At 48.4% G+C, this 18012-nt stretch overlaps 4 protein-coding genes across 4 annotated transcripts; 3 read left to right on the top strand and 1 right to left on the bottom strand.

Annotated features, from left to right (window-relative positions):
• Positions 1–1005: 1005 nt before the first annotated feature.
• FOBCDRAFT_217530 (uncharacterized protein) lies at positions 1006–2834 on the top strand. Its single transcript, XM_031175987.3, has 2 exons — positions 1006–1998; positions 2051–2834. Exons 1-2 carry the CDS (start codon positions 1039–1041, stop codon positions 2729–2731), a joined length of 1641 nt encoding a protein of 546 aa, XP_031047120.2. The 5' UTR covers positions 1006–1038; the 3' UTR covers positions 2732–2834.
• Positions 2835–3879: 1045 nt separating this feature from the next.
• FOBCDRAFT_248753 (uncharacterized protein) lies at positions 3880–10186 on the top strand. The gene is made up of 9 exons (XM_059610864.1): positions 3880–4776; positions 4826–5708; positions 5753–5780; positions 6100–6394; positions 6902–7379; positions 7437–7505; positions 7557–7862; positions 8490–8539; positions 8684–10186. Exons 1-9 carry the CDS (start codon positions 4289–4291, stop codon positions 9741–9743), a joined length of 3657 nt encoding a protein of 1218 aa, XP_059466938.1. The 5' UTR covers positions 3880–4288; the 3' UTR covers positions 9744–10186.
• Positions 10187–10488: 302 nt separating this feature from the next.
• Positions 10489–12112, top strand: FOBCDRAFT_316857 (uncharacterized protein). The gene is made up of 2 exons (XM_031175996.3): positions 10489–10668; positions 10772–12112. Exons 1-2 carry the CDS (start codon positions 10602–10604, stop codon positions 11995–11997), a joined length of 1293 nt encoding a protein of 430 aa, XP_031047129.2. The 5' UTR covers positions 10489–10601; the 3' UTR covers positions 11998–12112.
• An 830-nt stretch (positions 12113–12942) lies between these two features.
• Positions 12943–15999, bottom strand: FOBCDRAFT_237849 (fungal-specific transcription factor domain-containing protein; the record flags this gene model as incomplete). Its single annotated transcript, XM_031175997.3, has 8 exons — positions 12943–13891; positions 13948–14115; positions 14164–14786; positions 14840–14919; positions 14977–15230; positions 15298–15432; positions 15631–15872; positions 15961–15999. The coding sequence occupies 8 exons, from the start codon at positions 15997–15999 to the stop codon at positions 12943–12945; spliced, it is 2490 nt and encodes an 829-aa protein (XP_031047130.3).
• Between the last annotated feature and the right edge of the window lie 2013 nt (positions 16000–18012).

Genomic DNA, 18012 nt, shown 5'->3' on the forward strand with positions numbered 1-18012 from the left:
GCGGTTTGCTATTGAGAGCTCCAGCTTGGGGGCTGGCGCTGTCAGATCCAGTTGGATTTAGTGGAGGTTCACAGTGCTAAAGAAAGGATACTCAGGGGAACGATACTTAGGAGTCTCCCATAGAAGAACCCTGCCAGTATGATAAAAAAGATCAGCAACTGGCCATAGGATCACTTCGGCTCACTAGCGATTCAACGTTTAATGGATGTTTGTTCATGCCCACAGACAGTTACTTTTTCGCATTCTGTCTTTGGCGTGGAAGGGTCCTTCGGCTAGCAAACGCCTCTTCGCAAGTGCTACTCCACGTCCGCTTATTAGCTCTAGTTCATCGTATTGTTTCTATTCATGGCTAGGTATGCTGTCAGCATCAACAGGCAAGAAACGAGCCACCATCCATCAATATGCCGCCCAGTGCCCACAAGCCGGGTCCGCAATTGCGGAGGAGAGTGCATAGGTATTTCAGACTTACAGAGCATCCATCTTATGTAGATTCACATTGAAAATCATGCTGGATAGTACATTCTCCAGCCATTAGTTTCATGCCAGGATACATTCACAGAGAAACGCATCTACCAAGCCCCTTTACGTCGTCACCTCGACGGATCCAGTAAGTGTATAATATAATGCCCCACTTACTTCAAGACCCACGGTTGCTCATTCGTTTCAATGTGAGGCTGGATGCTATCTTCTCTACTTATGTCTATTTGTTCTTGCATGGCTATATTTCATTTGCTTGTCCTTGGTCCACAGGAGATATTTGATGCAGGGCCGTTATACCGTAGAAAATCTCTAGAAAGTAAGGTACCTTAGTAACCACTGACCTTTAGGTTGGTAAGGTAAGGTAGATACTTAGCTGGAAGCTGACTGTCCTCCTGGTACTACACCCATGAATGGGCCCGTTGTCCCACCAACCATTCTTTCTGGTTGAAGATGTTTATATCATGCATGACTGGTCCTTGATTACAGACTACCTACGTATCTAGATAAAAAACACCTTATTCATACATTTTATTTTTATTTTTTTTTATTAGAACCGAAATGACACGAAGTACTGCGGTCAAGAAATATGGAAAACCAGCAAAACGGTCAAAAGCTGAACGTTTATTCGCCGAGCTACCGCAAAGCCCAGTACGGCCCCAGCAAGAACCAAACAGAAAAAAGGACTCTATCTCTCTTATAACAAATAAAGTCTCATCACTTCATCTCGATGAGAAATCAGCTCCCAAGACAAAGGCCAAATTGCCGAAAAAGACCATAGAGTCTGTCCAGGAGAAGATAAGCGAGGTTATCAACATTAAGGAGGACACAACCCTCAAGGTCCCAGAGAAAAGAGGCACTCCTGAGGCTAAAGAACCAAGCTCAGACCCACCGGTGGATGAGAATGACTCTGTCGATTTTTCAAGATTATTGGAGGCTCAGATAGCCTCAGAGGCGGCCGCGCAGCAAACACAGCTCAGAACCCTCACGTGGGAGGATGTCTGTCCACCAGGAGATAGGATTGACAAGATCGCCGAAGCATCTTACGCCGAGGTATATCGTGTTACCAACGAGCGTGGTACAAGCATAATAAAGGTTATTCGGCTTCCATCGCCCATAAAGCCACAGACCAAAGCCCAAATTCGCTCTGGCTTGGTCGATGAAGAGCCTCATCCTGAAGAGGATGTACAAGGCGAGCTGCAGATATCGGAATGGCTGGCAGATATTCCAGGTTTCGTCGTATACAAGGAGCGATACGTCGTTCAGGGTAAAACAACACGTCAGCTTCTCGAGACGCATCAGTCGTTTCAAAAGAAGATGAAACGACAAGATCCGGACCGAGCACAGTTTTATCCTTCACCGAGCCGATATTTGGACGATACGCGTTTCTTGGTTGTTGAGCTGGGCGATGCTGGAACGTCGCTAGAAGACTGGAAGTTAACGAGCGAGAGTCAATTATGGGATATATTTTTCTTGCAGGCTATTGCTCTGGCGAGAGCTGAGGACCTTGTGATGTTTGAGGTAATCCATCCTGCAAGGCACACAATTTGATTAAACCCACTAACTTGAGTAGCATCGTGATCTTCACGAGGGTAACCTATGTATCCGGCAAGTCAAGCCACCTCGAGACATGGGTCCTCCTTCAGCGGGCTTCTTTGGCTTTTCAGGCTTGGATATTACGATTTTGGACTACGGCCTGTCTCGTGGCGAAGATCTTTCCATTGAAGATGCGAAACCTGTGGCTTTTGACCTCGAAAGAGACCTCAGCCTGTTCACCAGTACTCATGCAGCACAATGCAAAGTTTACCGCCAAATGAGGTCATTCCTTCTCCGTGCTGACCGTACATGTCTCCCTCCAGAAGCTCACGATACACCCTACGCTGAGGGTATTGACGGACAACTCTCATGGGACGCTTATGCTCCATACTCGAATGTGCTTTGGCTGGCATATCTCTATGAATATTTGATAAGTCACTTCAAGGGTGATAAGAAGGAGCTTGCAAGATTCAGGAAAGAGACTCGAGAGATGTGGAATTACCTGGATCCAGACGCTGGAGATGAGTTGCCCTGCTTCAGCTGTGCTGCAGACGTTGTATGCTTTGCAGTTGAGGCTGGGTGGGTTCGTCAGGAACAACTGAATGGTGTTGATGAGTCACTGATTGAAAGAGAAGACAGCATTATCGGCGTGCGAGATGATATCAAGGACGTAAAGCAAGAGAGCGCACCAGCCAGGAGGTCAACTCGAAGGCAATGAGTTGGGGGTGCCATGTGTGGGATAGATTGGACGATAGAGTGGGCGGTGTTCTGATGATTGATTTAGGGTGGCGTTCATAATACCAATGACTTTTTATGTAAACAATATCTATTTTCAGGGTAGCTTTGTGGTAATATTGAAAGCCGACCAAGCCAGTGTTTTTGCTAATCTTTCATTGGATTGCCTTGGAAACCTGATGTTGCTTAACATGGTAAAGATTCATTAAGACCAAGATACATTCTTGAGAGAGCATATATATGATTGACCCCGTGAGATCCTCTTCCTCGTATGATCTTGTTTATTACATTTTATTCGTTTCATTAAATTGTAGAAAGTTTGCAACTGTCTCAGATAATGTTGTAATACCAAGCGGACGTTAGCGCACTGTGGTGGTGGGTGCTGGGGAGAGTCCAAGGTGCCGCTCACGTGTGTGAGAGACTTTAATGAACATGAGAACTGGATTGCACGCTACTGTACATAAATAAGAATAAATATTAAGAATGACTCATTGGCATTTAATCGTGGTACATTCAACTCTGTTATAAGTCAGTGCCTCGTATTTGGTGTATCCTGCCGAGCCTACCTAGGGGAGGCAAGAAAACATTGAACCTCGATCCTAAGTGGCAAAAAGACTTAGGTAAGTTGTCATAAGCTTAGGATGCTTTTGTTTTGATATCATCTGTCAAGGTCTCAGGTTTTCTTGTTCCCTAATAAGGCATACCTACTATGGCAGGTCATTGGATCAATGGGAAATGAAGACACCCGGTTTAGACAACGACGCACAACAAGCGGAGTAGATGCCGAGCTTAGCCCTTCAGAAAGTTCGGAGCGAATGATTCTTGAGCTGCATCATAGTGAGAGTTCATAGGTTCACTATTGAAGAAATCGTTCACAAGATGTCACCATTGTATCCAGGCAGATAAGGAAGTCTTGCCGTCGGTATCTGAATAATATTTACCTACCTTGCCTTCCTTCCTTGCTTTATTCATGTCGAACGTTTGAGCTGTCAACCTCGGCCGTGCTTAAGCCGTTGTCGGCTCCTCTTGATCGGAACTGGGGGATGCGCTGGAAATGGAGTCTAGCCCCCACCTGGAAGTCAAGAAGTAGGTACCCGTACCGAGGCTAAAATTACTGGATTGTTTTTCTACCGTTGACCTGGTTGGCTGATCAGCTTTCCCAGCTTCCCAATTGCTATGTTGCTCCTACAAACCACATGTCACGGCCTTCTTGACTGAATTCGGCCCTGACGCGTGAGTCCCGAAATTGGCCTTTTGCCTGCGTTCCTGAGTCCCCGTACCTCTCTTGTTATTCCGACGATGCTCAATTGAATCATGAATCTGGGGTGATTCAATACATCTGCCCTGTTTCTCCTTTTGTCGCCCAGTCTTCCACCCAGCTCCGTCTCCGTCACATACCGCTTGTCCTCTATACGATCCGAACTTCAACTCTCTGCCACCTCCAAAAGACCATTACCGCCTTTTATGTGTAGACGATCTTAAGCCTCAGCAGCTTACGTGCTAGCGCTTCTGATCCCATTGCTCTCATACAACTGTCAGCATGACTTTTAACAACCACGCCGCTTACAGTCCGACCACGATGTCATCCTCAACTGGACCTTCTGGCCTGCCAAACAGCCTTCTCTCGACATCTATATCCTCTCTAGCTTCTTCTACATCCTCACGGCATCCTTCCCAAATTTCGAAGACCTATCGACAGGCTTCTACTTTATTCCTCACGCGTCGTTTGCCTGAAGCTCTAACGACATTACTCCCGTTGATTACTCCACCCGAACATGTTGACGACGGCGAACCTGCGCCAGTTGCCCGAGCATCAAGAACGACTCGCATTAAGGTCTGGAGCCTGTATCTTACTATCCTCAACGGCATTGTCGAGTTAGAACCCGAGGAGGGCAAGGATGCTTTTGGAAACCAAGAATGGAGAGCTTTGTGTACCAAAGTTCGCGAAGGAGAAATATGGGATGAGGTAGTCACGAACGGCTACCATGGAGTGGAGGGCGATGTTGACTCCGACGTGGTCATCAATCTGTAAGTCGTTTGGAATGCGTCGAATTGAGACATGGACTGACTCGAGCAGCGCGACAATATTGTTGGCACATGCCCGTGACCAGAAGCTTAACCAGCACAAACTCGAGGCTTATCTGGCCGCCTCCAACACACCAAATCTTGATGTCGCCGGGCGGCTCGCTGAATCAACGAGCTCGCCCATGTCGAATCGATATCGGTCTCCTGCGAAGGGGGCGAGTGGCGCCAACACGCCTAGAGATCTAAATGCTCGTGTCAAGATTCTGGAGTTATACACCCTCCATGTGCTCTTGCGCAACAACGAATGGGATTATGCTCGTGAATTCATCAGCGTCAGCTCAGTCCTAGACGAGGAGCGGCGCGAAGCCTTCCTGCAGGCATTGCAAAGCCTCCACGATGAACAGCAAGAACAGGAAAGACTTGAGAATGAGGAGCGCCAACGACAAGAGAATGAGCTGAAGAGAGAAATTGAGGAGGCGAAGAGACTGCGCGCCGAGAATGAAGAGAAGGAAAGAAAGCGGATAGAAGAGGAGCGTCTGAAGCGCGAAGGGAGCGAGGTTGATTACGGGATTGACGATACAGCTAGCCATACTGGGTCAACTCGACCTCGGAAGGCCAGAGCTCCATCATCTTCGTCGTCGAGGCAGTCAAGGCCTCGAGGGACGAATCAAGCAGGACCCAAGGCAAATGGCAAAGCAGTCTCGCAGGCCCCAACTCTTACGTCACGCGCTTCTATGGTTATCGCACAACTGCGGACTATTATCGAACATTTGGGCTCCTCACTAAACTCGAACCCGATGTTCTTATTCAAGTTTCTGGCGTTTGTTATGGGTTTGATTCTTATGTTGAGTAATGCCAACATTCGGGAGAGAGTGAAGAGAATACTTGCGGTCTTTTGGTCTAAGGTCAAGGGCACAGCTGGAATGGGGGTGAAGGTCAGTTACATTTAATCAATTCTTTCGATTGTATTATTTATTAGTATCTCATGTGTTACGAGGAGTCTCTGGGTAGAACCTTTCTTTTCAGCCGTAGTGTATTTCTCAGGGGCGAGTTCTGGCAAATTTGAATAAGGAACAAGCTGTTCAATTGTAATTACTAGATAGCTGCCGCTCAATCCAAAAACCGCGTTTTCATATTCCATTTTACGCCTAAACACCTGTGATGACAGATCTAAGTCGACCTTGAATCAACCAAACACCACACTGCACGGCCAGCCCAGGCCACAGCTCGGTTAGTATTGCGTTGTACGATTCGTTTTCTTTTGGTAGAACAACTGGGAAGATAATCGTCAGCACCCTGCTGCTAAGTCAGACTACAATCGTCCAGAGACTACTCACATCTGTTCTCGAACTGCCAAGGTTTATAATCTTAGGACATCCGTCGCGATCCTTTTCAAGGCGAGTGCATTCAAAACAGTAGAACGCGTCCGAGATGCCCTCACCACCGCATACAACGCATTTGTTCTGGTAATTGCCGAAGCTACACTCGTCACAAATGCGCACGAGCGTCGTGGGCCGAACGTAGGAGTCGCATACGGGGCATTTGCCATCACACTTGTCACAGAGACGACCGATGGCAATACCGGCCTGTTTGCGACACATAACAAGATCGCTGCGCGAAAGTTAGCTGAGCTGCTATCATAAAAAGCCAGAATCAATGGTTACTTACGGATGATGGCGAGACATAGCTGTGACGAGCGGGAAAACAGTGTATGAACTTTTGTTATGAGATGCGCGGTCAGAATTAGTGATATGTTGAGGAAGAGAGAAGGGCGCAAAGTTCCGGCGTAACGTTGTAAAGTCCAAGATTGAAGATTTCTCAGCCTTGTGGAAGCGTTCTGACAGCTTCGAGGGGCGACAGAGCTGCTAGCCAATCAAAATGGTGGGGCGCTGTAGCTCTTGCCGCTTTCCACGACATCACAATCCCCACCTTCCTCAGCCTTGACCAGGGACATCATCAAGCTTCAGCCTACGTTTCTTTTCCATCCTGTCTGGTACAGCTGCATAGGCTGATGTCTAACTATGCGCGAATAGCTAGGCTCCTATAACAATGATCTAAGATGGAAACCAGAAATGAGTGCTTTCAACCCGAAATCCTTCTTCTCTGTGCCTTACTAACTTCATTCTAGGCTCCGTCCCTTGGATGATACCAAAGCAGACCACGAGCAACGTAACGATACACTGTCTGAAGATGCACCGAATAAGGACTCCATGAAAAGAAAGGCTTCAATAAATGCCGACGAACTCTCCTCGAAGCGTACGAAACATGACGATTATTTCCGCGAAGCACCAAGCGAACCACGGAAGAGGAACTCATCTCCAAACCGCCACAATTCATATGGAGACTCTCCAGACGTCGACGTAGATCGCCGTAAAAACGCGACGCAAGAAGAGAAGAGACGCGGCAAGCGGTTATTCGGGGGTCTTCTTAGCACTCTAAGCCAGACAGGTGGCAGTGTGCAGCAGAAGCGCCGTTTGGAGATAGAACGCAGGCAACAAGACCGGTTACAAAAGCAGAACATTGAGGAAGATAGGCTGCGTGAGGAGAAACGACTGCGACTCACTGAGGTTCGGAGAGGCGAACAACTAACGTTCGATGAGGAGGTTGTAAGTTGGCCGCTGAGTTGTCAATTGCTGCGCTGTTGAATTGACAAGATTACATAGATGCATAGCAAGCATACCAAAATGCTTGCGATGGCTCGGTACCTACGCACAAAATCAAGGCCGCATATCGTATGTTGACGCAAACATCTATCACTTCGAAATTTATATTGACATATCCAGTACTATCTCCCTTGGAAACTCACAGCAGAACAGGAAGATACAATATATGATCAGATCCAGCAAACAAAGGTCACAATAGAGCGCGAAGTTGAAAGTTTGAACGCAAGAAAAGGGCGACAGGCGAAAGGAGGAAGACAACCTTCAGAGACAACAGCGCCGTCAAGGCAGGAGTTGGATCATGACTCCAAAGACACGAATGGACCCGAAAAATCGCCACATGGTCAAGAGAAGCCGCTTCAGGCGTCTAATCATGACCATCATCACGATGAGTCGGCAGATGTGTTGGAGGAAGCTGACGAAGATATGGTGATTTACTGATTATTGTCACTGAAGCGGTTCATTTTGATGCAGTGCACGGACTGCTGTCTTGTTTTGACTTGTTGACCTGGAGGAGGAAATCCTAGGTTTTATTCTGCACAACTATGTTCGGATTCGCGAGAGAAGGTAGAGATCTCATGTTCATGAAGGAAGGCGCTTTCTGTTGGATCTTTATTATCAAGCCCAATTGCTTTAGTATTAATACGATTTGATACCCCATGGATGTTGTCTCGGGGTTGTATTCTTGTTATTTTGTTATCTCGTTGTCTACTCGACCTCGGACTCGGACTCGGACAGACCGATTCAGCGCCTCCACCATCAATCCACCATTGACCTACACTGCGTTATGTAACATGCCGAGAACGAACGTATGCTTCGTTGGCTGGTGTAACGCGACAGCAACAGTGGGAAGATATGTATCTCTTAGCCGCGATTCGCAGTCCGATTATCCTAAATTAGGAAGTCCTCCCGTTCATGCCTCGGTTTACTCGGACTCCACCCTACAGCACATTCAGAGCTGGCCAGGATGAAACTTGTACTATATAGACTGACTCTGTGCCGTGCAGTCTCGAGTTAACAGCACTTCTTATAAATTTGCGATCTCAGTCGTTGCAGGTGATTGGTACTTTCTTTGTAAGAATTCAGCTAAACAAAGCACCCTACGAGTCATTTACACAAGAAAGTGAGTACCGTATTCCAGCATGATGTAATTCAACACCAACTTGCTTCCCCACACGGACAGGCAACTTTATCTAAACCTTGAGTTTTACAACATCCCATCATTAACAATCTTAACAGACCGCACAAAGAAAACGGGACGTCACGTTATTCATTATGGCTCCTGATAAGCTTGTGCCAAACGACTCTCGGGTCAAGACCGAGACTGCGCAGATTCGGGGTAAAAACTACAAGTACATTGTTGGAGAGCCTGAGGGTACGCCACTGGAGACTATCGTTCTCATCCATGGCTTTCCAGATCTCGGATTTGGCTGGCGCTATCAGGTTCCCTACCTTATGTCCCTAGGATTCCGGGTCATTGTCCCCGATATGGTGGGATATGGCGGCACTGATGCTCCAGAGTCACTTGAGGAGTACACATATAAGAGCCTTTCAGCTGACATCAACGAGCTGGCTCGGAAGTACGTTGGAGAGGATGGACAGATCATTCTTGGTGGACACGATTGGGGTGGTGCTATTGTGTGGAAGGCCGCCTGCTGGTATCCTCAGCTGATTAAGGGTGTCTTCAGTGTATGCACACCCTACATGCAGCCCAGAGAGACATTTGTCCCCCTCGAAGCTATCATCCAGAGTGGCCATCTGCTCAACTTTAGCTACCAACTACAGTTCAAGGGCCCCGAGGTTCAATCCCGTCTCCAAGGAGAGGAAAAGATCCGGCAGTTCTTGAATGCCCTCTATGGCGGCCGTACACCCAGCGGTGATCTTGGGTTCTCTGCCAAGGACGGTATCTACTTCGACAAGCTACCGGAACTCGGTCCCTCGCCACTTGTTAGCAAGGAAGAGATGGACTACTACGCCAAAGAATATGCCTCGAAAGAACCCCCTGAGCTGCGTGGCCCTCTAAACTATTACCGCATGCAGGAGCTCAACCACCGCGACGATGCAGAGGTAGCCAAGAAGGGTGGCCACAAGTTCGAGATGCCAGCTTTGTTCATCACTGCAACTGACGATTCGGCTCTCCCACCGTCTATGTCCAAGGGAATGGACTCAGCCTTTACCAACTTAACTCGGGAGGAAGTCAAAGCGTCTCACTGGGCGTTATGGCAGGCTTCTGAGGCCGTGAACCAACATATCACGAAATGGCTTGATGTGGTGCTGGATGGTGCCTTGAAGGCAAAGGCATCTCTATGAGCAGAGACCAGATATTCAGCCTCTGTTGTACATGATCTCAATAGATTTTATGCGCACGCACTGAGTAATTTTCTGAACAATGAGTATACACAGTTCGTATGTGTCCAAACCCAAGCAATGGAAACGCATTTCACACTTTTCCTTGCTTCTTTATATCTGTAAGAATGGAAATACCTACTGTCACAAAACACGACGCCCAACTCGTGGTTACCTCATTGAAGGACGTGCTATACGTTTACAAAGGAGTCTTAGGTCTGTCGCTTCAAATTTTAGAGGCCCGGAGGGTCTTTGAACAGCTATTTGCTTGCCGTGCCGGCTTCATTGGAGTTCAGAAGGAAAGAGGCAAGGCATTACACCACCAAGAACTATCTATGAGAATGTAAATATAACGGGGGTTAATGACCTCAATTGATGATGAAATACCAGGAAATTTCGCAATTCAAGATTTGACTCCCTTTAAGTGTCAATGTGAAGTTAGCATTCACTTACATGGTGTATACCACCTTTCCTGCTACTGGGGCTTCAATCAACTATCCGATGTAATACACAACGGGATTATAACGGTCAAAGCATTCCTCCTTGCGTTCATCCAAGTACAGCTCTGGCGATAAATCCATGTTAAGGAAACCCATGAAGAAGCTAATCAACAATTGAGTTCAGATGCCCTTTACAGCTTAGCTTCAAGATGCCATCAGCTAGGTTCGTCTCCACCTTGCCAAGCTATTAGAAGGTAAGCTCTCCGCATCACCCACATCGCCTATTTCTTTGCCTCCTTACGCCGTGGCCTCTTGGTCTCTTCGCTTCGCTTCTTCCCCTCCTCAGCCACGACCTCTCAATCCCCTTGTCGAAGACTCGAAAATGGCATCTTTCTTGAAGAACGCCTTTGGAGGTGCAAAGGCCCCTGAGCCTGCGAGTCCAGATTCTGGTGAGTTCCACTAGATACTCTAAGTATTTGACAATTGCGCAATATTGCGACGCGCAAAGAGTGGAATTGAATATCATGACTGACACGCGACATCCTCCTCTAGACTTCGCAGACTTCGCCGAGGCTCCCAATCCAGCTCCTGAGGCCGCTACCCAGGATGCGACAGCTGGAAGTGCCGCTGCCGCTGCTACGGCCGTTCCATATACCAAGTGGTACAATGTCCACGAGCGTCACTCCCTTTCCGAGTTCAGGCTTGAGGGCATCATTCTCCTCATCTCGAGTTTTATCTTCCTCCTTCATATGATTGGCGCTCGCCGCAATCGCTCTAGGGCCAAGGCCTGGATTCGCGCTCACGCCCCCGTTCTCCAGAAGGAGTACGCTCTTGTTGGCTTTGGTGGTGTACCCACCTTGGATAACCAAGATGTCAATCCCGATACACTCATCAAGGAGAAGTCCCTCTTCGAATTTGCAACATACGCTACTGGTCGACAGAACACGGCTTTCACCGACTTCAAGCTTACTCTGACCAAGAAGTTCAACCCCATTGTCAATGGCTTCGAGCATGTCGCAAGCTTTTTCGTCGAGACTGTTGATGCGCCTAAGGATGCCGTCGAGGTTCTGACCTACCCCTTTGATGGCAAGGAGAGTCTTACAGTCCCCTCTGCTCCTGGTGCTTCTGAAATCCGCGCCAAGGATGCTAAGAGCACCTACGATGGTTTTGTTTGGGGTGTTGTGCACAAGGACGTCATGCGTCGCGTCCGCGACGACCGATACGATGTGTCTCTCACTTTCACCAAGGATAACCCTAAGCTTCCCGCTTGGCTCACTGTCATGAGCGAGAGCGCCGAGATCACTGATACACTCCTTACTCCTGAGCTCATTGCCGCTGTTGAAGCCGCTGGCGACCTGTTCGAGTACCTAATTATCTCCGATCAGCCTGTTGACAAGCCCGCTACCCTTGAGGAGACGACTCCCCGCAAGCGACTCTTCCTGAAGTACGCCCTCCCTTCCGATGGCAATTACGATAATCTTCTGCCTCTCTTCTCGCACTTTCTCCAGCTTCCCGATGTCCTTGTCAAGGTTGCTCATTTCCGCCCCGAGGTTTCCAAGAAAGTCCGCAGCACCCGTGAGCATGCCATCAGTGAGCTTAAGAAGACCGCTGAGAGCCAACGCCAAGAGGAACTCCTTCTTGAGAAGGAGAAGGCCCGCAAGGCTAAGCGCGATGCTGAGCTCAAGGGTCTCGATGCCAAGGCGCAAAAGCGATACCTCGAGAAGGAGAGGGAGAAGGAGATGCGCAGATCTCAGAAGCGACAGACACAGCGTGCCTAGAGCAGCCATTTCCCTGTACAAATGGGCTGGTTTAAGAACCAACAGTGGAAAAGATGCATATTACCATGGCGGTTTCGTGTACGGGTACGGAATTTGTAACAGTAGTTTATTTATCAGCCTAATCTATGATGATGCTTGCCTTGTCGCCATAAATATCTCCATCTTTCTTCCACTTCTAGTCATTGGGCTTTGATTGCTGTTGGATATAGAAGTGGGCTGTCGGATTTGAACGACGTTCAATGGTATCGGTGTGAATAACTAGAGCATTCACTTTTGGTATGTGAAAGTGTGTACTGGCTTTTCGCCAGGTTGATCTCTTTTTTTCTGGTTTTGCGCCAATACAAACTGTCGTTCACCACCGTTGAGTTTGATGTTCTCAGTCAAAGCCCTCTCGTGGCAATTGGCTGTAAGTACTCAAGGCAATTTGAGAAATCTAACGAGCTTTAGATTAAAACCAGTGGCATTGGTTAATCAAGAAAGAAAGAAAAATACGATTGTGTTTCCTCATACTTTCCAAGCAGTGGCGTTCCAGCCCCCATGTTTGCTATTTCATTTCCGTTCTCTTGAAACTGACTTGGCAGGGCAAAACCGAAGACAGCTGTTGAGGTCATGGTGTCCGAAGAGTGAGGCAATGGCCTTAAATTTCATAATGTACAACAAAGCCAAGATTGCTATGGTACTGCGAGCAAACACCGGATGTTCTGCTGTACCTCAAACCAGCAGTCCTGTTGTTATCCGGGCCCTCCGCAGAATATTGTTCCGTAGCAGAGCTATGCTGACTCTGAGTAGGTGGGTTGGGCAAGTCTGATACTCCGATGGCATGCTTTCTCGGCATCTCAGCTGAACAGCCACAGCAATGGAACATGCCCAAACGACTTGTGATATATCCTTCACTCCCCTCCAAGAACGTGGAGTAATCGACTTGAAAGAGGCATGCGTGGAATTTCATGGGCCCATCCACATGCCCCCGTTAGCTGTGCCAGCCATACTGTCAGGACTAGGACCGAAACCGTATCCAAAGAGCGTAGAAAACTCGTCCATAACCTGGGGTACCGAGGGAAAATTGGTATCCATTCCCACAAAAGGGCTCGGGGCCTGCATCGTTGGCATACCAGGTCGAGCAGTCGCGCTTGTGCTTCCTCTCCAAAATGCATTTGGATTTTGAGGTAGCGGCAAGGAAGTCTCGGGTGATGCTTCTTGCCTGAAGTCCTGAAGAGGCACGTCATTCTTCCAAAGCAATTCCCATTTCTTGAACCGCGAGTAGTCAGTTTCTCGGCCGGAGGGATCAGCTGTGGCGTCAAGTCGTGAGATAGCACGTTCAAAAACTTCGATCAGGGATGCTTCAGAACGGGCTGACTCTCCACCTGCTGACATCTCCTTGATCATAGCCATACCAGTGCGCAGAGCGTCACGTAGCCTATCCGTCTTCTTTTGCAGGCACTGGGTGATGATGACCAGGAGAGCAGCACGACAGGAGCTGAATTCCGTGTATGATGCCCGTGCAAGACCAATCGTGCTTTGAAGAAGATGGCATGTGTCGATTATGGTCAATGCAGCCTCCACGCAGTCAGCAACCAGGATCGACCGAGGATTGGACTTATGAGGCGTGTTGGGTCTTTGGTTGTTTGAATCAGCGGGTGAACTCGACGTGCTCGCATTACCACGCACGACTTCGCGAGGTAAGATGAAGGGCCGCCCAGCGTACATTCGCAGCAGGCAATACTCTAGTTTGAGATGCGTATCTGCTCGTGTGATAGGGTTTTGAGGATTGACTTCTTCGTGAAACGCGGTTTCGGGCAGTGCGTCCCACCACCTTCGAAGCTCCTCCTTCATATCGATGACCCGTTGCAAACCTTCATTCATCTCATGTTTCTGCGCGGTTCGAAGAACAGAGCTGCCAATGATGATAAGCTTCTTGAAATTACGGCTCAGAATAGTGCAAGTGCATACATCTCATGCGCAATCTTACCAAGCGCCTGATTCAACCGTAACGTTGCAAGCATATGCGCAACATTTGTAGGGCTCGATGGCATTATGTCTGGTCGATCAGTGGGCATCTCTGCGTCGACATCTTTACTCAGAATAGATAAAGGCCGCCCGTGGTAGATACCAACTCGTCTGAAGCGGTTAGTTTCCAGGAATTAAAAGATAGTCAATAAAACATACTTCTCTGTCGTATAAGCTGTCCACCATACGCGGTTCCGGGTTTCGCGAACGTAAGGATCAAGTCCCCCGGCAGGCCACTTCCTATGCATGCCATTCTGGATCGCGAGCTTTACCGCGAGATTAAGGTAAATGTACGATAACCCTGAGGCATCAAGGGGCAGGGTATAGATGCCGATGAGAAGAATAGCCTGAACACTCTCCAGTGATGCAACAGTAATGACATCAGGAACGAGCTTGCAGGCTTGTTGATAGAACATAACACCTATTGTATCCTCGGAGAAAGGGCTTGAATCGTTCGACTTGCCATGGGCATCTCTTCCCGAGATCGAATCGAGATATGCGTACTGAGTTCCAATCGCAAAGATGATCCAAATCATGCAGAGCGTCCCCACTTCACGACGAGATAAAGCCCCGGGGTTCTGATAAATTAGATCAATCTGTTCAGCGAGCCACCCACGCTCAACATAGAAGTAGTTGGTCTCGGCATGCTTGTAGAAAGCCTGGACCAGGAATTCGGCGACATATCGAGGAGGCAGTGCAGAAAGTGATGCCTGCGTGTTATTGGCTGACTGGAGCTCCTCGGCTCGATAATACTCTTTGAAACTGAGGGGGCCTGGTGCATCCTAGCGAAGGCTTGAGTTATTCGTTCTTGCAAAACAAGACTGGAGCAACATACATGGCGCTCTGGTACACATTGTTCGATCCATTGCTTGATTCTCATTGAGAAATTCCAGTGAGAGAACTCGCCTGAGTAGTCTATGAGCGGTATTGATTAGTTACTTGTGGACGTTGAATATAAGTAGTCGGTCTTACGAGTAGTGTTATTATCCAGTGGCTGGACTGTATAGTTCTCGTCTTCTGCTCCCAAAAAGTCAGAACCTGGAGAATCCATAATCGGAGCTTGTCGTTGAACTTGATTAGCGTCGAAATTCTTGTTGTCGATGGACTCGGCCATAGCCTTCAGTGATTCCGTATCAAGAGAGACACTTCCAGCATAGTGGGTAATGATCTTCTCCATATAAGAAGCACGCTGAAGGAGCTCAGCGTTGCCTGGGCCGGAGCGATTCCTAAACGCATATGCGTCAGCAAGCTTGAGAACATCGAATGGTATGCGGCGATGTCATTGCGACTTACCTCGATGCACCATCACCTCCTTCGGCATCTCTGGCAGTCGGACCTAGGAACTCGCATTGGCGATGTAGGCGCGTACATCTTCGGCATGGTACACCACCGTCGCATTTCTCCTTCTGTCGTCGGCAGCCGTCGCAGCTATAGAAAACGATCAATCAGCATGTGAAAATCAGAACAGTCAATGAGGGTAAGAGATAAGCGGGAGGCAAGTGATTCAGAGCTGGTCACATCCGGAACCTGATGGGAAGGAGAAGGCCCTAGAAGCACATGCTCCAGTTTGTCTGCGCCAGAGACGGCGCACAGTGGCGGAGTGAATCAAAGGTTTAGTGAACATACGCTCGGAGTGCTCGCTTGCGTTCTCTCTCGGCTTCGCGGCGCTGCCGGCTCTTCTGCACAGTCTGTTGTTGCTTGTCCATCTCCCGTTCTTCAGATTGCGCGAGTCGGCGCGGGGCCGGTTTGCGGCGGCGGAGCGGATGGACTCCTGCTCCTGGGACCTCGAGCGGCGGGAAGCCCGTAGATCCCAGCAAAATGCTTGGGAGGCCGTGAGGTGCGGCGAAGCAATCGTGGTAAGCGACTTGCTGAGTTCGAGGAGTCGGTGATAATTGGGGTAGGATTGATGGTTCAAATTGGCGGGTCGAACTTGAAGTGGTTTTATGGCCCACGTACAGGTAGATCGAGGCTTGAAAAGCGACTTAGTGGCTCCATCCAGGACCCTGTTGGTGGATGCACAGGAATGGCAGCGACTAGGTGGGTGACAACAGCCAGGAGAACCTATTGCAGGCTACAGCGATGCAAGCGAGGATTTGTTTTGAGATTCGGCAGTTTAGGTTAGGTTGCTTATCATGTCTTTCGCTTGTTGCAATTCGAGAAACCACGGGCCTGAGAGGTGCTTTGTAATTGAGCTTCTTAAAGCAACGCCATGTTAGTCGCTGAACAAATGCAGTGGAAGCTCAGGGTCAAACAGAAGAGAGGAACTGAAGAGTTGAAGTAAGGTAAGACGCGGGGAGCTAGCGTCTATTTTAGTGCAGTTGGCGGAACCGCAGAACGTAATTCGCTTGCCCACGCTTTTGAGTCTGAGACGATGGCGAGAGACAGAAGCAGAATAGGTCAAGTAAGCTCACAATTCGACGTTTTGTTTGCGACGCAATGATGCAAGGGCATCAGCTCAGTAACTCAGTAACTTGCACGACAGACTCCAGATGAAAGGAAAGGGTGCATGTTTTATAGGATGTGATGAAGGGCATATACTTCGTCTGAGACTGAAGCAAAGACCTCCAAAGCTCGATGTTTGAAGATAGCGCTAACAAACTATACACGGTCACATTGTCAGTCCTTGTACATAGCTCTTGAGGGGCTTGACGCTCTGATGCCGCTGCAGCTCCACGATGGTTGGCGCGCAACGCCAATTGATTACAGTGAGTGAAGAGGCATCAACTTTGCTTTTTCTTTTACACATGCACGTACGCACAACAAGGTCTCGGCCAGCTCCTTAGGTAAGTTGCTGTGCGCTTTATGCAGTTGGCGGTCGATCCCGATCCATTGAAGTAGTATTAGCGTGGCATTGTCGACGGACAGACAGGAACCTCTTCGCGAAGGGGATGAAGCATATGGCTTGTTAGTTCAATAAGTGAGTTAGTAAAACAGAAACTGGGTATCAAGCTACTGAGATTCTCTTTGTGCCATCCATATGCTCAAGGCAAATATATAAATATTTCGCCTGTCTGTCTATCAGAGGACCTTGAAAGAACGGGATGTCACGGAGACTGACTCTTAAAGGAGTCTCTCAACCTACCTACCTACCTGCCTACCTACCCATGTGTCTCTCAATATGTGGGTGGGTCTTTCTCGAGATGTGGACAGGGGATCTCTTGATTCTCACAAAATTCTAAGCAATGCTCAACCAAGGACATGGGAAGCTTCAGGAAAGTGGGGGAAGAACTAGCGCCAATGTCGTGAAAAAAGCAACGCAGAAAGTAATGCAGAGTCACGTCCATGCACCTTATGCAGATGACAAAACAGTATGTCTAGGGGGCACTTGCAAGGAATATAGGATCATAAGCCTTAAGCTGATTGAGTATCACGGCTCGCCACATCAAGCGTAGCATGCGGCCTTGAAGCATACGACAGCGGGGCGGAGCGGAGCGGGGCGCAGGATCGCCACAACGGGCGAATTCAAGGGAACTACAAGTCCTTGATAACCCGCGACCACTCTCAACAATGCTTGCACCAAGATCGCGAGATGCTTTCCTCTTGCTATCAGAGGAGCTGGGAAATTACAAACAAAACCGAACCGTTTTGATCAGCCCCCACAATGCCCCTAAGCCGGGCGAATGATGCTGCACAATATGAAGCTGGGGGAAGATGCCACATGGAACAGACATGGGTCAAGTTATGGAGAATTTCTTCAACCAAAGCTATGGTACTGGCTACCATTAGTCTACATGGGCAACTACCTTAGTAGGGTTAGACTAGTTATGATGAATCCTAGGTCTGTAGTTTGCTCATGTTGAAGATATCTCGAGAGAGACAGCGCTGAACGCGGCTATATATATATGATCTGTGCATGTTTCAACAATATAGCTCATCAGCAAATTCGCCGAGTGAGATTTGTACCGAGTTCCAACGCTACAACGTTCACTCTTTTCGTCGTTAGCAAAGAGCACTCAATGACCAGCATTTATTGGTCAGCAGTTTTATAATGCCATTAATGAGTAAACC

This window comes from Fusarium oxysporum, chromosome III (assembly GCF_013085055.1).
Source record: "Fusarium oxysporum Fo47 chromosome III, complete sequence".
In the NCBI taxonomy this organism is placed as follows: Eukaryota; Fungi; Ascomycota; class Sordariomycetes; order Hypocreales; family Nectriaceae; genus Fusarium; species Fusarium oxysporum.

What these genes read in the sequence shown, in the direction of transcription:
- FOBCDRAFT_217530 (XM_031175987.3), top strand. Translation starts at nt 1,039, where the DNA reads ATGACACGAAGTACTGCGGTCAAGAAATATGGAAAACCAGCAAAACGG. An exon ending in AGGACCTTGTGATGTTTGAG is followed by an intron (nt 1,999 to 2,050) that starts GTAATCCATCCT and finishes TAACTTGAGTAG; the next exon opens with CATCGTGATCTTCACGAGGG.
- FOBCDRAFT_248753 (XM_059610864.1), top strand. Translation starts at nt 4,289, where the DNA reads ATGACTTTTAACAACCACGCCGCTTACAGTCCGACCACGATGTCATCC. An exon ending in CAGCTGGAATGGGGGTGAAG is followed by an intron (nt 5,709 to 5,752) that starts GTCAGTTACATT and finishes ATTATTTATTAG; the next exon opens with TATCTCATGTGTTACGAGGA. An exon ending in TAACGTTCGATGAGGAGGTT is followed by an intron (nt 7,380 to 7,436) that starts GTAAGTTGGCCG and finishes AAGATTACATAG; the next exon opens with ATGCATAGCAAGCATACCAA.
- FOBCDRAFT_316857 (XM_031175996.3), top strand. Translation starts at nt 10,602, where the DNA reads ATGGCATCTTTCTTGAAGAACGCCTTTGGAGGTGCAAAGGCCCCTGAG. An exon ending in GCCTGCGAGTCCAGATTCTG is followed by an intron (nt 10,669 to 10,771) that starts GTGAGTTCCACT and finishes ATCCTCCTCTAG; the next exon opens with ACTTCGCAGACTTCGCCGAG.